The sequence below is a fragment of the Periplaneta americana genome, chromosome 14, assembly GCF_040183065.1.
Source record: "Periplaneta americana isolate PAMFEO1 chromosome 14, P.americana_PAMFEO1_priV1, whole genome shotgun sequence".
NCBI classification, from domain to species: Eukaryota; Metazoa; Arthropoda; class Insecta; order Blattodea; family Blattidae; genus Periplaneta; species Periplaneta americana.
Genome location: NC_091130.1, coordinates 39,631,568 through 39,655,408, shown reverse-complemented (window position 1 = coordinate 39,655,408; position 23,841 = coordinate 39,631,568). Strand labels below are relative to the sequence as shown.

The 23,841-nt window shown below is 34.1% G+C and overlaps 1 protein-coding gene across 4 annotated transcripts in view; it reads left to right on the top strand.

Moving 5' to 3' along the window:
* Shab (Shaker cognate b) overlaps window positions 1-23,841 on the top strand; it is a 560,996-nt gene that overhangs the window by 383,004 nt on the left and 154,151 nt on the right. For all 4 annotated transcript variants that reach the window (XM_069845212.1, XM_069845209.1, XM_069845210.1 and 1 more), the window contains exon 3: window positions 5,446-6,292. In XM_069845212.1, the coding sequence (XP_069701313.1) occupies window positions 5,446-6,292 (847 nt within the window). The remainder of the gene's footprint in view (window positions 1-5,445; window positions 6,293-23,841) is intronic.

The following is a 23,841-nucleotide window of genomic DNA, read 5'->3' as shown; positions in this document are numbered from 1 at the left end:
ATTAAAAGTGATATTTCAATTAATGATTGATTAAAAATTGAAATATTTCTTATTTCGAAAAGTATTGGATCTAATGAGTTGAGATTTTGCATGTTACTTTCCTTGTGTATATTAAACGTTTTCTTCAAATTTGAAAAAGATTGGTCAAATAGGAAAAAAGTTCCAACATATAGTTGAGTGTCCCCTTAAGTAAGGGACAAAAAACTGTTCTACTATCCTGGCATAAAGACAAGAGAAAGGTTAAATTTAACAAAAGTAAATTTCGGAATATGTATTATATGTCTTTTTCGTGTTAAATGTTGCAGTACCTGGTTAACATATTTCACCCTGTTATGAGTTCTGAAAATGGCACATAACAGGCTGAAACATGTTAACCAAGTACTGTAAAATTTAACACAAGAATGACATATAATACATATTCCGAAGTGTTACAGTTTTAAAAGTTGTGTAATCGAGATGTATAATCAAAAAAGGAAATTATTGTCAAAATACTAAAGATTAAAAACCTCGGCATAAATCTAGCAACTTCTCAGAAACGGATTTCGTGAAATAAAACATACTCTTCTAATTTATTTTTAAAGTGTGACAGTGTCCGGCAATATCTGACGTCACTAGGTAAAGAATTCCAGAGGAGAGGCAATGATACATTATAGGAGGATTATTATAGGAAAGTTCACGCAGTTTAAACGTAGATTGTTTGAAGTTTAATTCCTTATAATACTTACTATAGGCCTATACCCGTTCTGTCAAGATGTTTAGAAAGATTAAAGTACAGATTTTCCATGGAAGATTTAGTAAGGTAGGGACTTAAATTTGTATCGAACAAAACTTTTAAGATTTCTGAAAAAGTCGAATTTCTCTGTTTTACATTCTACTAAATATATATATATATTTTTTTTTTTCATAATTCATACCTTATTTTCGTGCTTAAAAAGAATATTTACGTATTTCAAGGCAAGTGTCAGGATAAATCTCGTAGATTGGGTTTTCGCATTTAATATTGAGCAAAAGGAATAGCACTGAAAATAACATGAGCAATATGTTCCATTTCTGGCTGACGTTGCTATTTTTACAACATCCCCCTTGTATGATATGGACTCTTCCTACATAATTATTAATTTGTTTCTTACGATACTCCCTTCATATGATACGGACTCTTCTATATTTAAGTCTAGCATTATAAGATGATGTTTTCTTGACGGTTCGCAATCACTATATGGCGTCATTGCATCCTCTTCCTGTTACACATGAAATGTTTAAATACGCAGTCACGTAAAAAAATGTGTAATTTAATTTTTATATAGACCTATACACTATACTGGTGTGAAAACCGGAGATGGGAAGAAAAGTAATTTCATCGTAGTCTGCGTGTCCATTATAGAACCGAACGCAATTATATACAGGGTGTCCCATTTATCTTGTCCACCTCAAATAAATTTTATGTTTGGAATGGAATTAAAAATATTTTTTAGAAGTTATTTATTACAAATTGCTAACATAAATATGGAGATTTGGTTCATTTAACTGTATTTTTATACAAGAGAAAAGCAACTCCATCGCTTTTTCAAATAGCACTACATAATTTAACCATGTCCAATGAACTACGCTCTTTAAGACGAGTTCAGAATGTATCATAATGCTATCATCCGAAACAATAATTTTTTAAGTGAAGGGTTCAGAACCATAGTGGGCCCAAGCGTCATTTATTAAAATCGGAGAAAGCAAGGTTTAAAGTAAAGTAAATACCATAGTTTAATGAAGATTAGCATATCATTTAGTTTCAATGTGCATACTTTATAGTACTTGCTATATGTTTCGTTAAATTGTGATAATCACTTAATTTTAATCTTGTTTTCTCAATTTTTAATAAATGGCGCTTGGCCCACTATGGCTCTGAATCCTTCAATTATTTCATGTACAGTATGCGGTGTACAAGACTTCCTGCTCATTTAGAATTATTACTTTGGAAGTACGTTATTTGTTTGTACAGAAAGATCTAAAGCTGGTACATTTTTTAAGTCGTCTGAAAGAATATAATTAATGTAACATGAAAAAATTATGTGGTGCTATTTGAAAAAAAGTGATGTTATTTATGTCTTATGCAACAAAAACAGTTACATAAAAAATCTTCATACTTATTTTAGCCCATTGTTGTGAAATAACTTCCAAAAAACATATTTTCAATATAAGTTTCAAACATAAAAGTTATTTGAGGCGCACAAGATAAATGGAACATTATCATTGGTTTCGTTGTGTTATTGTTATTGTTTCGGATGTTAGCATTATGATACATTTTTTAACTCGTCTTAAAGAGCGTAATTCATTCGACATGGTTAAATTATGTGGTACTGTTTGAAAAAAAAAGTGATTACGTCACTTTGTATCTTGTACAAGAATACAGTTACATGAATCAAATCTTCATACTTATGTTAGACCCTTGTTGTAAAATAACTTCCAATTTTTTTTTTCAATTCCTGACCAAACATAAAAGTTATTTTGAGGCGCACAAGATAAATGGAACATTATCATTGGTTTCGTTGTGTTATTGTTATTGTTTCGGATGTTAGCATTATGATACATTTTTGAACTCGTCTTAAAGAGCGTAATTCATTCGACATGGTTAAATTATGTGGTACTATTTGAAAAAAAAAAGTGATTACGTCACTTTGTATCTTGTACAAGAATACAGTTACATGAATCAAATCTTAATACTTATGTTAGACCCTTGTTGTAAAATAACTTCCAATTTTTTTTTTTCAATTCCTGACCAAACATAAAACTTATTTGAGGTGGACAAGATAAATGGGACATCCTGTATATCTATTAACATAAAGTTTACAATGAAGTGACGACAATGTAAAATTTTACAAAATTATTAGATCTACTCTCTCATTTTAACGTGAATGCCCCCTAGGAAAAGTTGAGCGAGAAAAAACAATATTTCAAAAACTATAACCTATAGCTAAATTGTGGAAACTGATATCGATAACTGAAGAATAGAAACACTTAACAATAGCTACTTCAAAGTTAAGCTCATGAGCAGGGAAAGGAGGAAGAGTCCGTCACATTTTTGTTCTTTCGCGCGAGGTCAAGCATCTTCAAGTCAGTACATCTCCAGACTGAAACATGGTAGGAAGGTGACATGGGTTTCAGGCGATTCGTCTGAACGAGATCTAACCAGAAAACGCGAGATCATATGTATCTAGACGGATAGTGAAAAGTTGTAAGTAAGAATCCCTTAAACACAATTAACTAGAAATCGAAATGTCGAAATATTAGCAGCTAAAATCCAAGTCAAAATACTAGAAACGCATATCGCATGAAAGAGAAATTCAGAAGAAGTCGATTAAGCCTGAAATGATCAAAGCCGAAAGATGCAGGGCTTATAGAGAGAGGAAGAAAGCCGAAGGGGCGCAACTCGGAGAGTCCCAACCGAACATATCTACTGTCCAAATTTCACGAGAGGATTCCTGCGAGGGGAGTATGGTCCTTGCAGGGTAAGAGGAGAGAGTAAGCCAGTAACTCAGCGTTCTTGAAGGAGCAGGTGGATGGGAGTGATGTAATTGGCAGGCTGGTACAAACAAGACTCAGTCAATGGCCGGCCGGTTCCGTGTCAGGGATAGGTTATGAGAGTGGGGGAGAAACTTGCATTCCTTGCTCGGATCTTTTCGTGAAATGCGGACTGTACAGCGAGTACATGCGAACCAGAGGATGTGAACACTAGATACGATTTAATAGAATAAATACACAAAACAGAGACAGTGGTTAGAACTTAAGAAAAATGTGAGAAAATATAAGTTAACAAGAATGATTTAAGTGAAATTATAGGGCAATAAGTTATAAGTTTGTAAGTTTGGAGAGAAATCGATGAATACACAAGGTATTGGCGTCAGACCGTAGAGCTGCAGGTGCCTTGCTGAGACCGCCATGATGAGGGTGCTACAGTGTTGTTGGGTTGGCAAGGTGCTGGATGTGGAATGCAGCTGTTTCGTCGGTATATCTTTATATTGCCTGCTGATGCTGCTGTTGCTCTTTTGTGGCTGAGGCTAATCCTCTAAGTTGCATTTTTGAGCACACTAATATTAATTTAACATTTTTCTTATTAATTATTAATAATTTGTACCCGAAACTAAAAAACCTATTTGGGTAATGGAATGTATTTTGTGTGTGCTGATAATATATCTGTATATTAACATTAAAAAGCATGAAGCTAACTCTTTGTGAAAAAGCTCCCAGCGAAAGCACGATCGTTCATTGGACTTCTCTACTTCTACTTCTCTTTTTCTTCCCCTTCTTCTCTGTCGCTATCTGGAGAATGATTGTTGTACCTCATGTCTCAGTCTTCAATATGCTATCGTTCCTAACAGCGCCACTCTTAAGACATTCCGTACACAAGCGCTCTTCCCTTTCCTATCCATAAGCATGGTTTCCTTTGATATTACCTGTAAGACTACCTCCACAAGGCAATTTCCTTCCCTTTCATCATATAGAAATATGTTCACTCTAAATTACACCGCTCAATTATGCACACTTCAAAATTCATATTTATTCTCTTGCATTGAAATCACTTCATTCATTCAACACCACATTTTATTTTAACATACAATTTTTCTCAAATTCCAATTTAATGCCAGATGTTACAGTAGGTGTCAGATATAAGATGCAGTATTATTTTCTTGTTGCTATGTAGTCATTTGTTGTAACTTAGCTATACTCAGAGATATTAGACTTTAATTGTCTTTAATACAGCTCTTTTTCAATTAAGGAACATATAAGGAGAATTATTGCAATACATATTGATAGCACATTAATGGTCCAGGAAATAGTCCAAAACAAAATTGTCTGTTTTATCATTAAATTTTAATTTGGAGGCAGCTTTCTGATTCCTGGAGATATAAAGGCGATTAAACCTACTAATCTATGCAAGTTCGTACTTTATTGTAGAATCCCTGTACTTGCAGCACAATAGTTCCAATTTCTTACATATCGGTGTCTTTAAATTATCTATAGATTACCTTAGACAAAAATATATGTTTATAAAAAATGTTGCTATTTCCGATTGATTGGACATTCACGATTTTATGATACTTACCTAATTTGGTTGATAATTCAAAAGCTCATTTAATTATGTGATAATCCCTAACGTCAGTGTTTATCCGTATTTCGTACATTTCTAGTTTAACCTATGTATTACTAATTGATAGCTCTAAATATATTGCACGTACCCCGCAGCTGAGGAGATTCATGTTGCAAGTGTATTATTAAAATATAATATCTTGTCGGTGAAGAATAACGGTTTATAACTTCCTTTCACAGAAGACGACAGTGTTAGTTTCATAAATCCAGCACTTTCATACCAAATGACAGTATCAGTTGCCCATGACATCAACGCGTCCTGCAGAGCTGCTTCCCTGGCCACGACTGAACCCTTTGTACCGGTTGCAGGTTATAGCCGTCATCTCGATCCTGTTCATAGTACTGTCGACGATCGCCCTGACGCTCAACACAATCCCCAGCCTTCAGGTGAATGACGAAAAGGGCAACTTTCAGGACAATCCTCAGCTAGCGATGGTCGAGGCAGTGTGCATCACCTGGTTCACACTAGAGTACGTACTCCGCTTCAGCGCCTCCCCAAACAAGTGGAAGTTCTTCAAAGGCGGCCTCAATGTTATTGATCTCCTGGCCATCATGCCTTACTTCGTGTCCTTGTTCCTTCTCGAGACCAACAAGAACGCGACGGACCAGTTCCAAGATGTACGACGTGTGGTCCAAATCTTCCGGATCATGCGAATTCTTCGAATCCTGAAACTGGCCCGGCATTCCACGGGCCTTCAGAGTCTCGGGTTCACGCTCAGAAATTCTTACAAGGAACTCGGTCTCCTCATGCTCTTCCTTGCCATGGGCGTGCTCATATTTTCAAGTCTCGCTTACTTTGCCGAAAAAGAGGAGAAAGACACGAAATTCATCAGTATACCCGAGACGTTCTGGTGGGCGGGAATCACCATGACGACGGTGGGCTATGGGGATATATATCCTACCACCCCTCTCGGGAAGGTAATAGGAAGTGTCTGTTGCATTTGTGGCGTCTTGGTGATCGCTCTGCCCATTCCCATCATCGTCAACAATTTTGCCGAGTTCTACAAGAACCAGATGAGAAGAGAGAAGGCGCTGAAGAGACGCGAGGCCTTGGAGCGAGCCAAGAGGGAGGGCAGCATCGTCTCCTTCCACCATATCAACCTGAGAGATGCCTTCGCCAAGAGCATGGACCTAATCGACGTCATTGTGGATACAGGTGAGTCCCTCGGCACCGCGCTATGTCCTTCCCTGCTGCTGTAACACAGGTCAGAATTCTTCCTGCTTCTGCATGTCCTAAAGTTCGGCCGCCTCCCCTTAAGCCTTGATTTTTCTGAACCGACGCATGCGACATGCGAGGTGCGAGGCCCAACTCGCACAAATCCGAACTACACGAGAGATAGTAAGTGGTTTCTATGGCTGCGACGTGCGCAGACCTCGCATCTCGCAGTTATAGAAATCACTCACCATCTCTTGTGTAGTCCGGACTTGTGCGAGGCGGGTCACGCATATCGCACGTCGTATGCATGGGTTCAGAAAAACCAAGGCTTAACAGTCTCTGACTTAGTAAGTACCCTATAACTTCTTCAGTACATGCATGATCGTGGGTAGAGAATGTGACACATTAAAATTAGACTGAGGAATGTAATTTGAAACAACTGATCAATAAGTTAGTATTTCATAAAACATAAATGTCCCAACTTTACATGATAGCAGTCTACTTTGGAGTCTGGTACAGTCCCTAACATGAATTAAATTAATTTCATAAATAAAAAATTAAGATTTTAAACCATGAACTATAGCACCATATGCATGTTTTCTGTGTTAGTATGTAATGAAAAATAATTACAGAAAAATCCCGTAATTTATCGTAAATATGCTACCTATTCCATTTTTTCGATAAAATTTTTTGTAGTTCTTGCATTAATTCTTGAAATGTATTAAATTATTACATGCAAATTTATATCATATAATTGTTTAGTTCCTTGTAACAGATCACTCATCGCATCAAGATTTCCAAATAGAAGTAGGTTCATAGATTCATATTGAAGCTATAGTATGTACTAAGATGGATCCGAACTGTATGTTGTAGACGTCGTTGCTTTAATAAATTTAGTTAGTTAATGCACTTTTAGCTGATAGTTCCCTTACCAGGTCAATTTATAGTAGACTAATTCGTTGCATGTTTTTGTTTCTCAATTTGGTATCTCTCAAAATATTGACAGCCAAGAAACTACTAGTATATCTCCGAATATATAGTTGGGATTAAATTTAGAAATATTTTGAGTTTCTACCATTTTCTGTGTTTTCCTAACTCTGTCATGCAGTCATATGTAATTCTAGTATAAATAGTCGTATTATGATCACTGTAGTAACAAAATGTAGATGTATTAATAAAATTGCACAAAATGTAGATGTATTAATGAAATTAAATATACAGGATCTCCGAGAATGAAAGTGAGATTTCATGTGGTTAATGCGACGTGTGTATTATGTGTAATGAATTGTATGCGCTTCTGTTTAATTCAGTAACTGAAAAATATACAAAACAACATTAGTAAGTTTCAATATGAACACCATTAACAGCACGACACAGGTCATAACGATGTTCAATTTCAGTCCACACTCTGGCAAGGTAGTCTGGAGTCTTGCAGTTGCTTGTCTGGTTCTTCTCTTGAGGACGACAAGATTCGGAATTATTCACAGTAAACATTATTTTTGGCATAACCCCAGAGAAAGAAGTGTAGTTGGGTAAGATCAGGACTTCTTGCAGACTTCGGGATAGGTGAATTTCTGCCATTCCACCGCTCTGTAAATCAACGATTCAACTCTTCTTACACATTATTCGTAAAGTGAGGTGCTGCTCCATCTTGTTAAAAGATGTTATAAACCCCAGTGTTATCCATTTCATCTAAGAAACAGAAAGCTCTCTAGCATGTCTATTTATATTTTATGTTGATTTCAGCAAAGGAAAAAGGATCCAAAAGTCTGGTTGTGCATTACACCGCACCAAACGTTCACCTTAGGACAGTATCAAATATGTTCGTGTGTGTCATGAGGATTTTCGGAGCTCTTAATGCGGCAATTGTGCTGATTTACACAATCGCTGCTGATGTCTTATCTGAGAACAGGATCTTATCTGGAAGCTCTGGTTCATCGCCAATTTGTAGCATGTTAACAGCGAATTCAACCGTAGCACCTTGTCGTGTGGCATATAAATTTAACACTAACACCTAAAACCAGAGATGTAAAAATGTGACTCTTGGAGTAATTTCCCCTCTTTACCTCCTCCTACTGATTTAGATGGGCTCGATGGAATTAAGGTAGAATCGAGTGGCTTTGACATAAACAACCCCTCTCTCAGCGTCACATCAGTGCAGTGGAAGGGGTAATACGTCACGCACAATTTCTCCTCATTTACTTTCCTGGCTAAAACACACTGCATGAAACAAAACTGTGTCAAGCTGATTGAAACTGACTCAGACGGTTTACTGTAACCAATTAGCCCTTGATAAGCAAGCTCGAGTCTGTCACATGATTACACTAAGCAGACGAAACGTTTTGTTTGTTCCAAGCAGGGAGAGACAGCCGGGAATTGTTTCATGTCTATTTGTTTGCAGCAGCCAAAATCCAAAAACATCTTACCAGCTGACTGTGATTTTTTGCTAGATTGTAGGCTATATTATTTTAGGGTGTGTGAAATACTCGGTAGCAAGGAATCCAAAGGTGAAAAAACGGGTTTTCCACTAGTCTTATCAATATCATCAATTAATGATTCGTTATTTACATTCTTACTACCAGTTAGTAAGTTTTACAATTACTGATTTATTGTTTTAGGTATAGTATAATTCAAAACCTGAAATAATTACAGAATTGAAAAAGAAATACTGTTTAATGTATAGACTAATAAAATATAATAAATTATTATATTAACGTACAGAAACAAAACGAATTATTAGATACAGTAACCAATTGAGTTTCTTGTCTAAAGTATAATAAACCAATTTTTAGATGAAATGTGATGCTAAGAAACTAGAAAAACGTCCGGCTATTTAAAATTTTAAACTGAAGGATCACAGGTACAGTGTGTAGTAATGATCTGTTTGCTACAATTCTATTGAAGACGTCCGAAACAGTAACAAACAGTTTGTTTCGAACAGTCTGAAACTGTTTGTTTGCCGCAGTGTGGTTCAACCCAAATGACTTAATTGGGACAACAACATCAGAAAGCAAAAACAAATCAACTAATTAACAAGAGAAATTATAAATTTAACAGTGACATAACATAGAACTGTATGCAATATTTTTACTTACTGAATTAAATGAAAGTACTTTTAATACATTATACGTCATAATACATACTTCAGAGTAACCTCATGAAACCCCATCATTCATTCTCGGAGACTCTGTGTCAGTGAACTCATTTTACCATAGATTTCGATTTAAATATAAGTTACAATATTAGTTATCATAATAAAGTTTAAATCAGTTTTTCTTAAAATCGAATTTGAATTTACAATTCACGAATTTTAATTCATTACATTCCAGATAAACCAATATGTTTCCATCATTTAAAATGTGACTGATCTTTAATTAAACGTGAAACACAGTCTCGCATAGTTTATAAGCTAAAACATTGGCGGCTCCTTCATTAAAAAGCTAGAGTAGGCTACATGTTATTAATTCTTCTAAAATGTTACGAGTATTTTCAACTTTTAATTTGATTCTGCGTGTCTCAAAAATGGCACCGCTACGGAACAATGGCTGAACAGTTGAAAGTGGCTCTTTCGTGTTGTGTCCATCCTAGTGATAAAATTGAGAAGTGTATGAAAAAAATTGTACGATAAACATAATGAACACAGCACAATGTTAGAATGACGACTCGTGGATTTAAATCTTGTACCACAGATATTATGAGGAAGCAGGGATAAGAAAATGAAGCAAGTGCATAATTACAAAACAAAACTTTATTGTTGCTAGAAAGGAAAATAGCACCAAGGTTTTCAAACCGACCAGAGGGCAAAGTTTCAAATAACTTCCAGTATCTGAACACTACTAGCCGCCACTGACTAGTTAATAATCTTTCTTTGCAAATGAGTTCAGAGCAGGGTGGCCAGATTGGGCGATATTTCGCTGTTTTGGGCAACATAAATAGGGATTTTGGGATCTATTTTTAAGGAATTGCGACTATCGCTATTTGGGCGATATTCGTCCCGAAAAACTCGATTTTTGGGCGACATAATGCGATCTGTACTTTGAACATGGTGTACTAAAGACACGAGTTCCTCCTTAACAATCGGCAGGACTTTGATGCCGCGGCAAATTAAACTATCAATGTTATGTTAATACATTCGGTATATACTATTTTAGATGTTGTCAATATTACGTGCACGCATTCATCTAATGTAAGCATACAAGAAACATGTTGCCAGAATTTTGAACCGTCGGAAGACATTCTCAAGTTGTTCACTTCAAAAAAGTACATTGATTTATAAAGTGACATTATTGTGCCACTACAGATAGACCTACTTCCCAGTCCGAAATGCCGGAGATGACAATAGTTGGAGCAGAAGAAAGTTTCAATATAATTTAATCAGATGATGATCAGTTCTGAAAAGAGTTATGCATAATAATATAATTGTTGTATTGGCCATTCTACACCATTATCTTCTGGCTTAGTTCCCTCATGAGCGATGTCTTATTGGTGAGGTTCAAACCTGTCTTCGGACAGTTGACATAACAACAAACCTTCCCTTAATTTTAGTTTATAAATATTTATTCTGTTATACGGTAGGGCTGTATTTAATAACTCAAAAATTGGTAACGTAAATATGTTTCAAGTGTGTTTAATTAGGGATATAGACTTTTTTATTTGAAAAGTATATTATTAATTATTATTTATATGAACCGAATAATTAAAGAATGGACGCAAACTCGCCATGGATATATACAAATTAACAGACACCTTAAATAAAATTGGATTGATTTCTCTTTGCAGATGATTTGGTATTATTAGCACTTTCAGAAGACAGCCTCCAAAGGTCAATATATAATCAAATATTAGAAAGATGTAATACAGAGTTGGGCAGATAAAACCGGCCCCATCTCATGTCATATGATTTGGAAAATAAATTATGTAGGGTATTAATTTCTTTTCTTTCTTTTTTCTTGAAAATGTAATTATGTTGGCTATACTGTATCTTCCGCGTGTTTTGTATCATTGTTGTTGCGCCATTGTTGCTTATAACCTCTTCTGGTTACTGTTTAAAAGTCAGACGTTCTAAACACATGTAAAGAGTTGTTTTTTAAATAAGCATGAGTTATTCAATACCAGAGCGAATATTCATTGTGGAGGCGTACGTACAGACCAGCTCTATTAAGGAAACACAACAAGTATTCAGAGACAAATATCCACTTCGCTCAGTACCAGCGAAAAGCAGCATTCAAGATTTGGTGCATCCGCAGTATCACCCATGAGGAATTAACACGTGTTTTCATGAATCTGTTAAAACGTGCACAGAAGTGTCTAGATGCAGATGGAGGGCACTTCCAACATTTATTATGAAGGTAAATGCATTTTATTTTCATTCCATTTGAAGTTTGTTTCAAATCATTAGTACCCATCAATGTCATAACACGGGCCGGTTTTATCTGCCCAACCCTGTAGTTTCCCATATTTAGGCTACAATCTTTCCATTTTTGAATAACTGGATATATCACAGAAAATTAATAAATACACAAGAGCTATGGGCATTATAAATAGTGTGATGAAACCATCCTTGGTTCAGAAACACACCCGAATACGCCTCTACAACACATTGGCACGATCGATGCTCAGCTATGGCAGCGAAGCATGGACACCGAGGAAAGCAGATAAAAGCAGAATAACGGCTTGTGAAATGCGATTCATGCGAAGAACAGCGGGCTATACTAAATGAGATCTGAAAATTTTAAAGAAAATATAAACTCAACCAGTTTTAGATTACATTGTTCAATATCAATCTAATTGGGAACATCATTTGGAAAGAGTGAGTAACAGTAGACTCCCAAAGACAATTTATAATTATGTACCATATGGCCAAAGATCTGTGGGTTGTCCTGCTAAGAGATGGAGTGAAACTTTTATGTGAGACGGTAACAGGCCTTGTGGCCTAACACTTGTCAGGCAGAAAAAAAAATTATTACGCTTTTAGAGGCGGTGATATGGAAGTTCAGGGACTGGCGACATTGGGCTACAGTAACGCCTCAATATGGCGACCATCTAACAACAATCTGGCCGCCCTGGTTCAGAGTTTTATACAGTCTAGTATATACAGTCACGAAGCTCAATACATAGGGAATATGCATCCATAGATAGTTGCTAACCACTAGGATCGCTACTATCGCCTCATCACAGACAATGCGAAATAGTACCGACACAGTCTGTTATTCCTAGTACTCTCATCACCTCAAGCATCGTGACTGTATATATTAGACTGTGATAATACTTTAAGTAAAACCATTGTCTAGTATATACAGTCACGAAGCTTGAGTTGTTGAGGGTACTAGGAACAATAGACTGTGCCGGTACTATTTCGCAGTGTCAGTAATGAGGCGATAATAGTGATCCTAGTGGTTAGCAACTACCTTGGATGCATATTCCCTACGTATTGAGCTTCGTGACTGTATATACTAGACTGTGGTAAAATCTATTACGTTGTGATACCGTTACTCTTATAATATGGAACCTTGAATAATGCACTTAACCCTAAACTCAGTAGAAAACACCGAAAATTATAATTTCCCATGTCAAAGTCTTATATAGGCTTAAATGCATAATTCGTACGATTCAATTCAGAAGAGATAATTAAACAATCTTTGTTACCAGATTGTCTTGAATAGATTATTATTACAAAATGAACATACAAAGATTTCTAAAATTATATATAGCAATTGTGATAGTTTAAACAAAAAATAAACAGTCTTAATATATGCATTATATCCAGAAAGAGAAAAGGTTCCTATTTCATAAATGAATTACAGTTTTCAAAATTTCTCTTTTCAGTGTTGCTCATAATTATTTTCAAATATTTAATTAAATAATATGATATATCTTCATATAATGGTCATTCCGTTCTATAAAGGCGCATTTACACCTGGGTAATATTGTTGCCAATATAAGTTGGTAACATCTTATGAATATTGACAAGAAAAAATTATTGAAAATATTTTTCTGCTACAAAATGTTTAAACTAGAACAATATTGTCACTATTTAGCTGAATCTTTACCTGAACCGTTTTAAAGAATTCCTCCTTTCGCGGTTACTGATGGTTTTTGTGTTGCTGTTTTTAATTCACAATAAAATTATACTTTATTTTATCTCATGCTATTCATATTTAATAATACTGAAATTTCTCGCCTTACATCATTATTCTTTTTTTTATTTTTCTAGTCTTCATACTTAACATTACATAAAAACGGCCGATCTCTATACATATTTATTAAAATAACTAAATTACTGTATTTTGTCTATTCCAGCCTATATTAGAATATTCGTTGTATTCAAGAAATGTGAAACACTATTCTAAAAACAGAAGACATTAAGCCCAAAGCAGAATTAAATCTTCTTAAGTTATAATCAGACGGAGGATTTTCGGTCCCTACACAACGACAAGACGCCACGTCCCTTGGCTTACACAAAGAGAGAGAGAGAGAGAGAGAGAACAGCAATTAGTTCAATGACCTCCTTGCAACTGACATACATTTAGCGTTAAATGTCGGGACTGAACATCCGCTGTCTGATCATAACTATGTGACAACATTGTTAAACCGATATAAATATGCCACAATAATGTTATCAACAGTAATTTCCCTAGAGGTTTTGACTTATCTAGAGAAAATAAAAATTCGTGTGGAATATAATTGACTATTACACGATTAGAAGAAATTATATAAAGATTGGAACAAAACAAGTACTCTAATACAATAAAATATTAATTGACTTACTGAGTGTATTTCAGTGTAACAGGATCATGTCAGTAGATTTACTGGCATGTAAAAGAACTCCTGCGGGACAAAAATTCCGGCACACCGGCGACGCTCATATAACCTCTGCAGTTGCTAGCGTCTGTGTCTGTGTTGACTGTCTGTGCTGTAAACAAATTACTATCGCAAAGCATGTTTTATAATACTCTCTTTTTTATCTTGCAGTTTTAAATGTTCGCAAATAAAGAAACGTATGGTAGGGAGGTGATAAAAAGAGAAGAAAATAGATTAGAAAAAATAAGGTACCCTAATACAATAAAATAGATGTTAATTGACTTAATAAAATTCTATTTCACTAATGTTACCTTCACTAAAATTTTTGAACGGAGCCGCCATTTTCAGTCACTATCTATGCGGGAAACAAATTACCATCGCAAAGCATGTTTTTTTAGTACCGTAAAGTATTTGCAGTTTGAAATGTTGGCAAACAAAGAAACAAATGCTAGGGTAGTGATAAAAATAAACAAATGCTAGGAAACCGATAAAATTAAACAAATGCTAGGGAAGCGATAAAATTGTGAGATAAGCAGCCATGATTGGTTGAAAGACGTCCTTTCGTACCGTTTATTGGTCAAAAGTAGTATAACGTAGTAAAAGTGTAAGTCAACATAAATGTTTCAAACATTCTTTGATGTTTACCGCTCAGTGACGGAAAATTGTTTTTATCCACATGTTGCCAAAATTTGTCACTGCACTTTCACGCTTTGTTGACACATGTTGCCAACAATATTACACTGGTGTATATGCGCTTTAGGTACATGATGTAAATGAAAATATCTCTAGTAGTATGAATTTTCAAGAAATATTCGGATAATAATAAAAATATATCCTTACATTATTCAGTGAAATCAACATCTTAAAAACACTTTGTTAATCGCTATTCCTTAATGTTAAATAAGCCACATAACACAAAAACATTTAATATAATTTAATTTTGTACATTGCTGTAGCAGGTACTTAAAGCGTAGGTCCAGCGAATAGGGATTATAAAGAATGGACACTGAGCGAATTTTCCTGTGTTTTATTTCTCTGTGCGCCAGCGTTTAGTTCTACTTTCAAGTGCTAGAGGTTAGTGTAATCGAGCATAGGCTAAGATAATAATTGAGAATAGAGTTGAGACACAGGATTCAAACATCGCCTACCTTATTGCATAATCCAGTAATGGTTTGCTTCAAATAAATTCAAGTTAACAGCTTTTCCTTATTTCTCAGTGACGAACTAGTTGTAATAAATTTTTTTATATTTCAGATATAATAAATTATATTATAAAATAATATAATACATTATAAAATTATGTATCAAATTCGTTTAATATTTTGTATATAATATAATATAGGTATATGGTTTTACTTCTCGTAAGAGTTTTGTTTTTCCATTTTCAGTGCAATCAAATCATTACATATTTTAATTGTTGTTGGGGTCAACGTCTCAACTCTCATTATAAAGGAACTCTAGAGTCTAGACATTACAGTTAATGACGGATTTATTATTTTATGGATCCAATTTATTTTATTTGAGTACATAATGTACCTAAATGTATTAATTATATGTGTTATATTTCCGCTGTGTCGACTGCTAGCTGGTGTGATGTCAGCGCCAACTCTAGGGAGAAAGCAGAATCTCACCCTCTAGCTGGCTTGAAGGTCATTGAAATCAGTCCGGCTACATCAAAGGTACAGACGCGAAGTGTCCATTCTTTATAATCCCTATTCGCTGGTAGGTCTACATTATTAGTTATATTAATGAAACTACATTACTACATTTTCAACTATTACGTAATTGTTAATTCCTCATTCTACTTTCCAATTAGCTAAGTGACTTAATTAAAACGTAACTACAATTCTGATTCTTCTATATCCTTGCTAACAATGAAATTTCTTTATACTAACGGCCAGAGGAGTAGAAAAACATTTAATTAAACATAAAAGAATGAAAAATCTCACATACCTAAAAGCAATATCTGTTGATTAACCCTGCATTCCTTTGCACTTAAGTAATTAATTGTTACTAACAAAACGGGTAAGATGACCAAGGCGTCCGCAGGCAAGTGGACCTGGACGCTACTTCATCTGAGACAGGCTGTTGAAACGAAGACTTTGAAAACAATTTCAGATTTGTCATAGATATCTGCCTCCCAATTCATACCTGTCAAGTTGTCTATGTGATGACATTATTAATTTTTGTTTTTACAGACTTCTCTGTTTTGGAAAAAAAAAAAAAACAAAAAAAAACAAAAGAGAAGAGTTCGATCCGGTGCCGTGGATTGAGCCTTGGCGTAGCTCAGTGGTAGAGCACCCAGTACGTAGAATTGGCGCCGGAACGAATTTTTCTTCGTTATAAATAAATAATAACTTGTTAAGTTGGTTCTTTCATTCGAATCTCTAACATATTGTACTCCAAGCGGATGAATTCCATATCCAATTTTAGAAAATGAGACAATAAGGTGAGTAGGATACAAGAATACAGGGTTGTTTCCGATCTCTGATAACGAATTTGAATGATATCATGTGCGTCAGGAGTTAATACGACAGCTGAACTGTGGCGCGAGGTAACAGACCAGTAAGTGATCTCATAGCCAGAGTGCACGGCGACTCTCAGCAGAAATTCTCAAGCAAATCGAGCCTTTTTGGGAGGGGTACATAACAACTCTTTCAGATGCCAAGTACAGTTAAGTGAAAATAAAAGAAGCCTGCAATAAACGAGGTTTCGTTATTTTCAAGAAAGGCATCTTCTGTGTACTAATAATATTGGTAAAGCTCGAATGGAATTAATTTGTGTCATCTCGTGGAGTGCGGCGACTTGTGACGGGGGATGGATTTTCTTGCTTTTTCCACTCTGGAATCAATCCCATCCGAGATTTGCCAGTCTTATTAGGTACACACAGGATGCCTTTCTTGGAAATAACGAAACCACTTTTTTTGCAGGCTCCTATGATTTTCACTTGGCATCGGAAAGAGTTGTTATGTATCCATCCCAAAAAGGCTCGATTTTCTTGGGCATTGCTACTGTGATACACCGTGCACTGTGATTATGGAATCACTCACTACTGGTCTGTCACCTCTCGCCGCAATTCAACTGTCGGTGTGATGACGTCATTCAAATTCGTTATCAGAGATCAGAAACAGCCCTGTAGTAAGATTAAAAAATAACATTACTTCGCCACAAAGGATTTCTGCTTCCACACCAGAAATTCTCTAGGATCAAATCGAACGTTCAATTATAAATCTTAAATAGACTGATAAATTCCTCCAAAAATAGTGATTAGTGATTATGAAACACGGGGTTAGAAAATATTATTTTAAATTCAATATATTCTTTGGTACACTTCCTCTTTCTCTATAGTAACAATTTACTATTGTTTGTACGAGTACTATATAAGTGATGATTTTATTCTTGATGGTGAGGTGATTACTCCTCCAAATTTTCTAGTATGTACATGATTTTTTGTGGGTCTTCTTAAAAGTGTGGTTAACAAAACTTGTTATTAGGATTTTTTTAAACCTTAAGATTTTTCGGTGAAATACAAAGTGTAAGTAGCACTAAATGAAGATAAAAGATTAATATATTTCATTTTATTATTAATTGAAAATCAGTTTGTTAGGAATTGTGTCTATAAGAGGAATACAACACTTTTAAGTAAAGGTTTGACTAAAATGTATTATTATAATGTGCAAAAATTGGCGTTCAGATTATAAGGCCTTACAAATATTTGGATATATTGTGTGTAATGGAAACGCAGGACTTTGTTTTCTAAATTATTATGTCCATATAGAAATTTTTCAGTTATATACAGGGTGATTCATGAGGAGCATATTACCAAAGACGTTTTGAGCAAAAAAACATTTGTCCTAATCTCAATATTTTCAGAGTTTCACTAATTTGAAGTTGTTTATAAAATACGTTTTTTTCTTTAGTTTTAAAGGTAAAAGAACATTACAAATAGAGAATAAACTATTCAGAAGTATCATTTCTTTAATTGGCTAGTGTTCTGAAGCTAAAAATGTGCTTTAATTGATTTGTATAGATTTTGTTTTTCAATTTTTAAATAAAAATTACATCATTCTTACGCACTTATCACAAAAATTGTTACAAACCATACGACTTTAGGAACTTGATTCTTCACTGGTTAATTATACATCCTAATGTATTGTACAGTCTTACAGAATTTACAAGAGTGACGTGATTTGTAACAATTGTAATAAATGCGTAAGAAAAATGTAATTTTGTACCTAGTTAAAAATCGAAAAAAAAAAAATCTGTACGAACAACTACATAATTCACAACACATTTTTAGCTTCAGAATACTACGATGAAGGAGTAATGGAACGGAGAAAAATTCTCTCCGGCGCCGGGATTTGAACCCGGGTTTTCAGCTCTACGTGCTGATGCTTTATCCACTAAGCCACACCGGATTCCACCCCGGCGTCGAACAGAATCGTCTCAGATTAAGTTCCAACTCTTGGGTTCACTCTAGTGGCCGCCCTTTGCACTACGTCATAGAGGTCTATGAACGTAGGACTGAAGTCAACACATGTGCTGAGGTGCACTCGTTATGAGTGACTAGTTGGCAGTTCCATTACTCTTTCATCGTATGATGACTCAGAATATCTGCATGGAAATATATGTACTTCGGTACATTAAAATAATATTCAGAATACTAGCTAATTAAAGAAATGATATTCTTGAATAGTTCATTATTTACCTGTAATATTCTTTTATCCTTAAAACTAAATAAAATGGTATTTTACAAACAACCTCATATTAGTGTAACTGTGAAATTATTAATTAAGATTAGGACACATGTTTAGGCCTACATAACAGTTTTTGCTCAGACTGTCCTCGGAAATAAGCTGCGTAAATGGCGGTAAATCCTCATGAATCACCTTGTATATAAATCCAACAATACATTATGAATTCCAAACGTTTTTTTAATTACCATGTACATAAGAATAAATTAGTCCTTAATTTGCATAATGTGGCCAAAATTCAATATCTGCAGATTCATGTATTGGTGTCATAGTCCTTCCATTCTTAAGATCACACAAAATTCAGAACTTGAGATATAAAATAAACACTTTTACGAGTATGATGATAATTGGGTAAGCATGAAATAATATTGGCAATTCTTTACACTGAATTGAAACACATAACACGTTTGGGACTGCACAAACATAAATTGAAGGGTTCAGATCTATAATGGGCCAAGCGCCATTTATTAAAAACGGCGAAAGCAAGAGTTAAAGTTAAGTGAATACTTAACTCATACATGTAAGGTCAATTAAACAGTGTTCATGGGTTAGATAATAAACATACAATATATGTAAAACACAGTTGCACGAACACTTTACAAATGATGATAATTAAGATTGGTAAAATTCAGACATGTTTCGGAGGGTGCCCCTCCATCTTCAGTGACGTTACCACGACGCTGGTTCAGGTGTTCGACCGCGATGTATCGTGGCTTAAAGGAGACAGTCTGCTTTAAGCCACGATACATCGCGGTCGAACACCTGAACCAGCGTCGTGGTAATGTCACTGAAGATGGAGGGGCACCCTCCGAAACATGTCTGAATTTTACCAATAGGTCAGTCTCCTTTAAGCCACGATACATCGCGGTCGAACACCTGAACCAGCGTCGTGGTAATGTCACTGAAGATGGAGGGGCACCCTCCGAAACATGTCTGAATTTTACCAATCTTAATTATCATCATTTGTAAAGTGTTCATACAACTGTGTTTTATATATATATATATATATATATATATATATATATTCTATGTTTATTAAGTGAATACCATAGGTTAATGACGATTGACATACAGTATCATTAGTTTTAATGTGCATACTTTATATTACTTGCTATATGTTTAATTAAATAATGATAATACTTAATTTTAGCCATTGTTTTCTCCGTTTTTAGTAGATGGCGCTTGGCCCACTATGGCTCTGAACCCTTTAATTAAAGGTCTTGAAATAAGTAAAGATTAAATAATCGGAATCATTTGTTTAAATCGGATTTCCTTTTTGTAAATTTCTCTTGCTTAAAAGGATGGAGGCATTTATGTTGGTTAAATTCTGCGGCAGGCCTACTGCGTGTAAAAGTTTAGCTCAGTTTTGAGCTAAGTTTTCAAACACGCAGTACGGTACGTGTGTAGTGTCGAGTTGCAATGTGGTCAGCGCTGCCTGCGGTCGTCTGAAATTTGAATTATGTCACTGTTATCCTCTGCTTCAGCACTCTGTTCACTCTGTGCATACAACAGCTCTCTTCACTTTCTTACCGAATGAAGGCTTCACTTGTAAATATTTAGTGTTACTCGGAAATAACAGTAGATTTTTTGTTACAAAAGATTTTCAACTTGACCTAATAACTACAAAAGAAAAGTAACAGGAAAGAACGCTATAAGAATTGAGCAAAACAAGAATAGTTTAACAAGCTATTACTTATATATCTAGTGTTAAGAAAAAAGTGTGTCGGCGGATATGATATGATATGATGTGATATGATATGATATGATATGATATGATATGATATGATATGATATGATATGATATGATATGATATGATATATGGTATGATATGATATATGGTATGATATGATATATGGTATGATATGATATGATATATGATATGATATGATATATGATATGATATATGATATATGATATATGATATATGATATGATATATGATATGATATATGATATGATATGATATGATATGATATGATATGATATGATATGATATGATATGATATGATATGATATGATATATGGTATGATATGATATATGGTATGATATGATATGATATATATGATATGATATATGATATATGGTATGATATGATATGATATATGATATGATATGATATGATATGATATGATATGATATGATATGATATGATATGATATGATATGATATATGGTATGATATATAGTATGATATGATATATAGTATGATATGATATGATATATGATATGATATATGATATGATATGATATGATATGATATGATATATGATATATGATATATGATATGATATGATATGATATGATATGATATGATATGATATGATATGATATGATATGATATATGGTATGATATATGATATGATATGATATGATATGATATGATATGATATGATATGATATGATATGATATAATATATGATATGATATGGTATATGGTATGATATGATATATGGTATGATATGATATATGGTATATGATATGATATATGATATGATATATGATATGATATGATATATGGTATGATATGATATATGGTATGATATGATATATGGTATGATATGATATGATATGATATGATATGATATGATATGATATGATATGATATGATATGATATATGGTATGATATGATATATGGTATGATATGATATATGGTATGATATGATATATGGTATGATATGATATGATATATGATATATGATATGATATGATATGATATGATATGATATGATATGATATGATATGATATGATATATGGTATGATATGATATGATATATGATATGATATATGATATATGGTATGATATGATATGATATGATATGATATATGATATGATATGATATATGGTATGATATATAGTATGATATGATATATAGTATGATATGATATGATATATGATATGATATGATATGATATGATATGATATGATATGATATATGATATGATATGATATGATATGATATGATATGATATGATATATGATATGATATGATATGATATGATATATGGTATGATATATGATATGATATATGATATGATATATGATATGATATATGATATGATATGATATGATATGATATGATATGATATGATATGATATGATATGATATGATATGATATGATATGGTATATGGTATGATATGATATATGGTATGATATGATATATGGTATATGATATGATATATGATATGATATATGATATGATATGATATATGGTATGATATGATATATGGTAGGATATGATATATATGATATGATATGATATGATATATGATATGATATGATATGATATTTATTTGTCAGTCAACTTTACAATTCACAGTTATGGTGGACCTTCACCTTTCTGTTTTTCGATCCACCATCCCTTAATACGTACAACTCTTTTCTATTAGTGTATTCTTTGCCGAGAATTTCTTGATTACTTTCTAATGTTCTGTTAAGACTGAATTGCTATATGTCCTTCCCTCTCTATCCTCTTGTATTCTCTCCCTCCTACCTAGACTGTCTCCCTTCCATTTCTCGCTCACCTATTAAATATTGCATATTCCTTCCTTAATAATTTGCGTTATTTATTTATTTTCTTCCCTACCCTCAAATCCTACCTACTCTTAATCATTGTTTTCCAGCTATTTTCTCCTACATTACTTGCTGACTTTTTCGTTTACTCTATTTTACAACACTTACATCACTTTTTTTTCCTACCCTCTGGTTATTTACGTATTGACCCCTTTCTCCTCGCTTCACTCCTAAATTTCCTATTTTAGTCCTCTTTCCATATATTTATTTCTATAATACTCCTACAGTTATAGTACCCCTCATACTACTCTCAACCCACAACATTGAAAAACATCAAATATCTAATTCACTTAATTACACTTCCAATTTCTCTCTCATTCCACTTCACATTTGTTGAGATGTTTTTTTTTTTTCACTTTAATTCTCTTGTATTCATTGTAGGTCGACCAATAAGAAAATTGAAAGATAATTTTGATTTGTAGTGATCGGAACGAATTGATGATTTGAACCCATGACGATGATGACGACGACGATGATATTGATGATGATGATAATGATGATGATGATGATTATTATATATATATATATATAGGTACGACTTTAGAAAATCTGTAGCTTCAAATTAAAATTAAAAGCTTCTTAATACTCATTCCAAGTGAAAAAAGGAAAGCGAAACTAATTGCAAAGCGAATAGGCAAGCTATGAAATATAAACTCAGAGACTAGATAATGGATCACATCGTAGTACAATAAAAAGACCGGTATATTTTAAGGCTAATGTTAACGTAATACTTTACAGATCTAAAGGCCTATTCACGATGAAAATTAAGCGTAACATAAATTTTAAAGCCTTGGTTTTTCTGAACCGACGCATGCGACGTGCGAGATGAGAGGCCCGCCTAGCACAAATCTGTACTACACGAGAGATAGTGAGTGGTTTCTATGGCTGCGAGGTGCGTAGACTTCGCATCTCGCAGTTATAGAAACCACTCGCATCTCGCACGTCGCATGCGTCGGTTCAGAAAAACCAAGGCTTATCTTCAGAATATAAACGTTACCGTAAAATCAAGAAGTCATACCGTCTTCACGATGGGAACATAAACATAACCGCAAATGTACTTGGTAGCAAAGGCGACGTAACAACGACGTCATTTCGCCAATATTCTGTTTTATACTACCACGATTGTGTATTGTTTCTAAATCACACAAGCATAAACATAGAAGTTTGGATAGGACTTGCTTTATATACCGTAAAGAAGGTTTTATAACAAATTTAGACGATATTTTGTAGGAAGCTTGCAAAATACGAAACACTACAAATTAAAATTTGACGTACCTCATTGCGGAAAATATTAAAAGCTATTGGATTCCAGTGCAGCAGAAACGAGGGCAGTAAGAGATATTTAATTGAAACTGGCGACATTGTTGCCCGTTGCAACGGACAATGAGAAAAATGAAGGAGTTAGGAAGATTTTAGATGA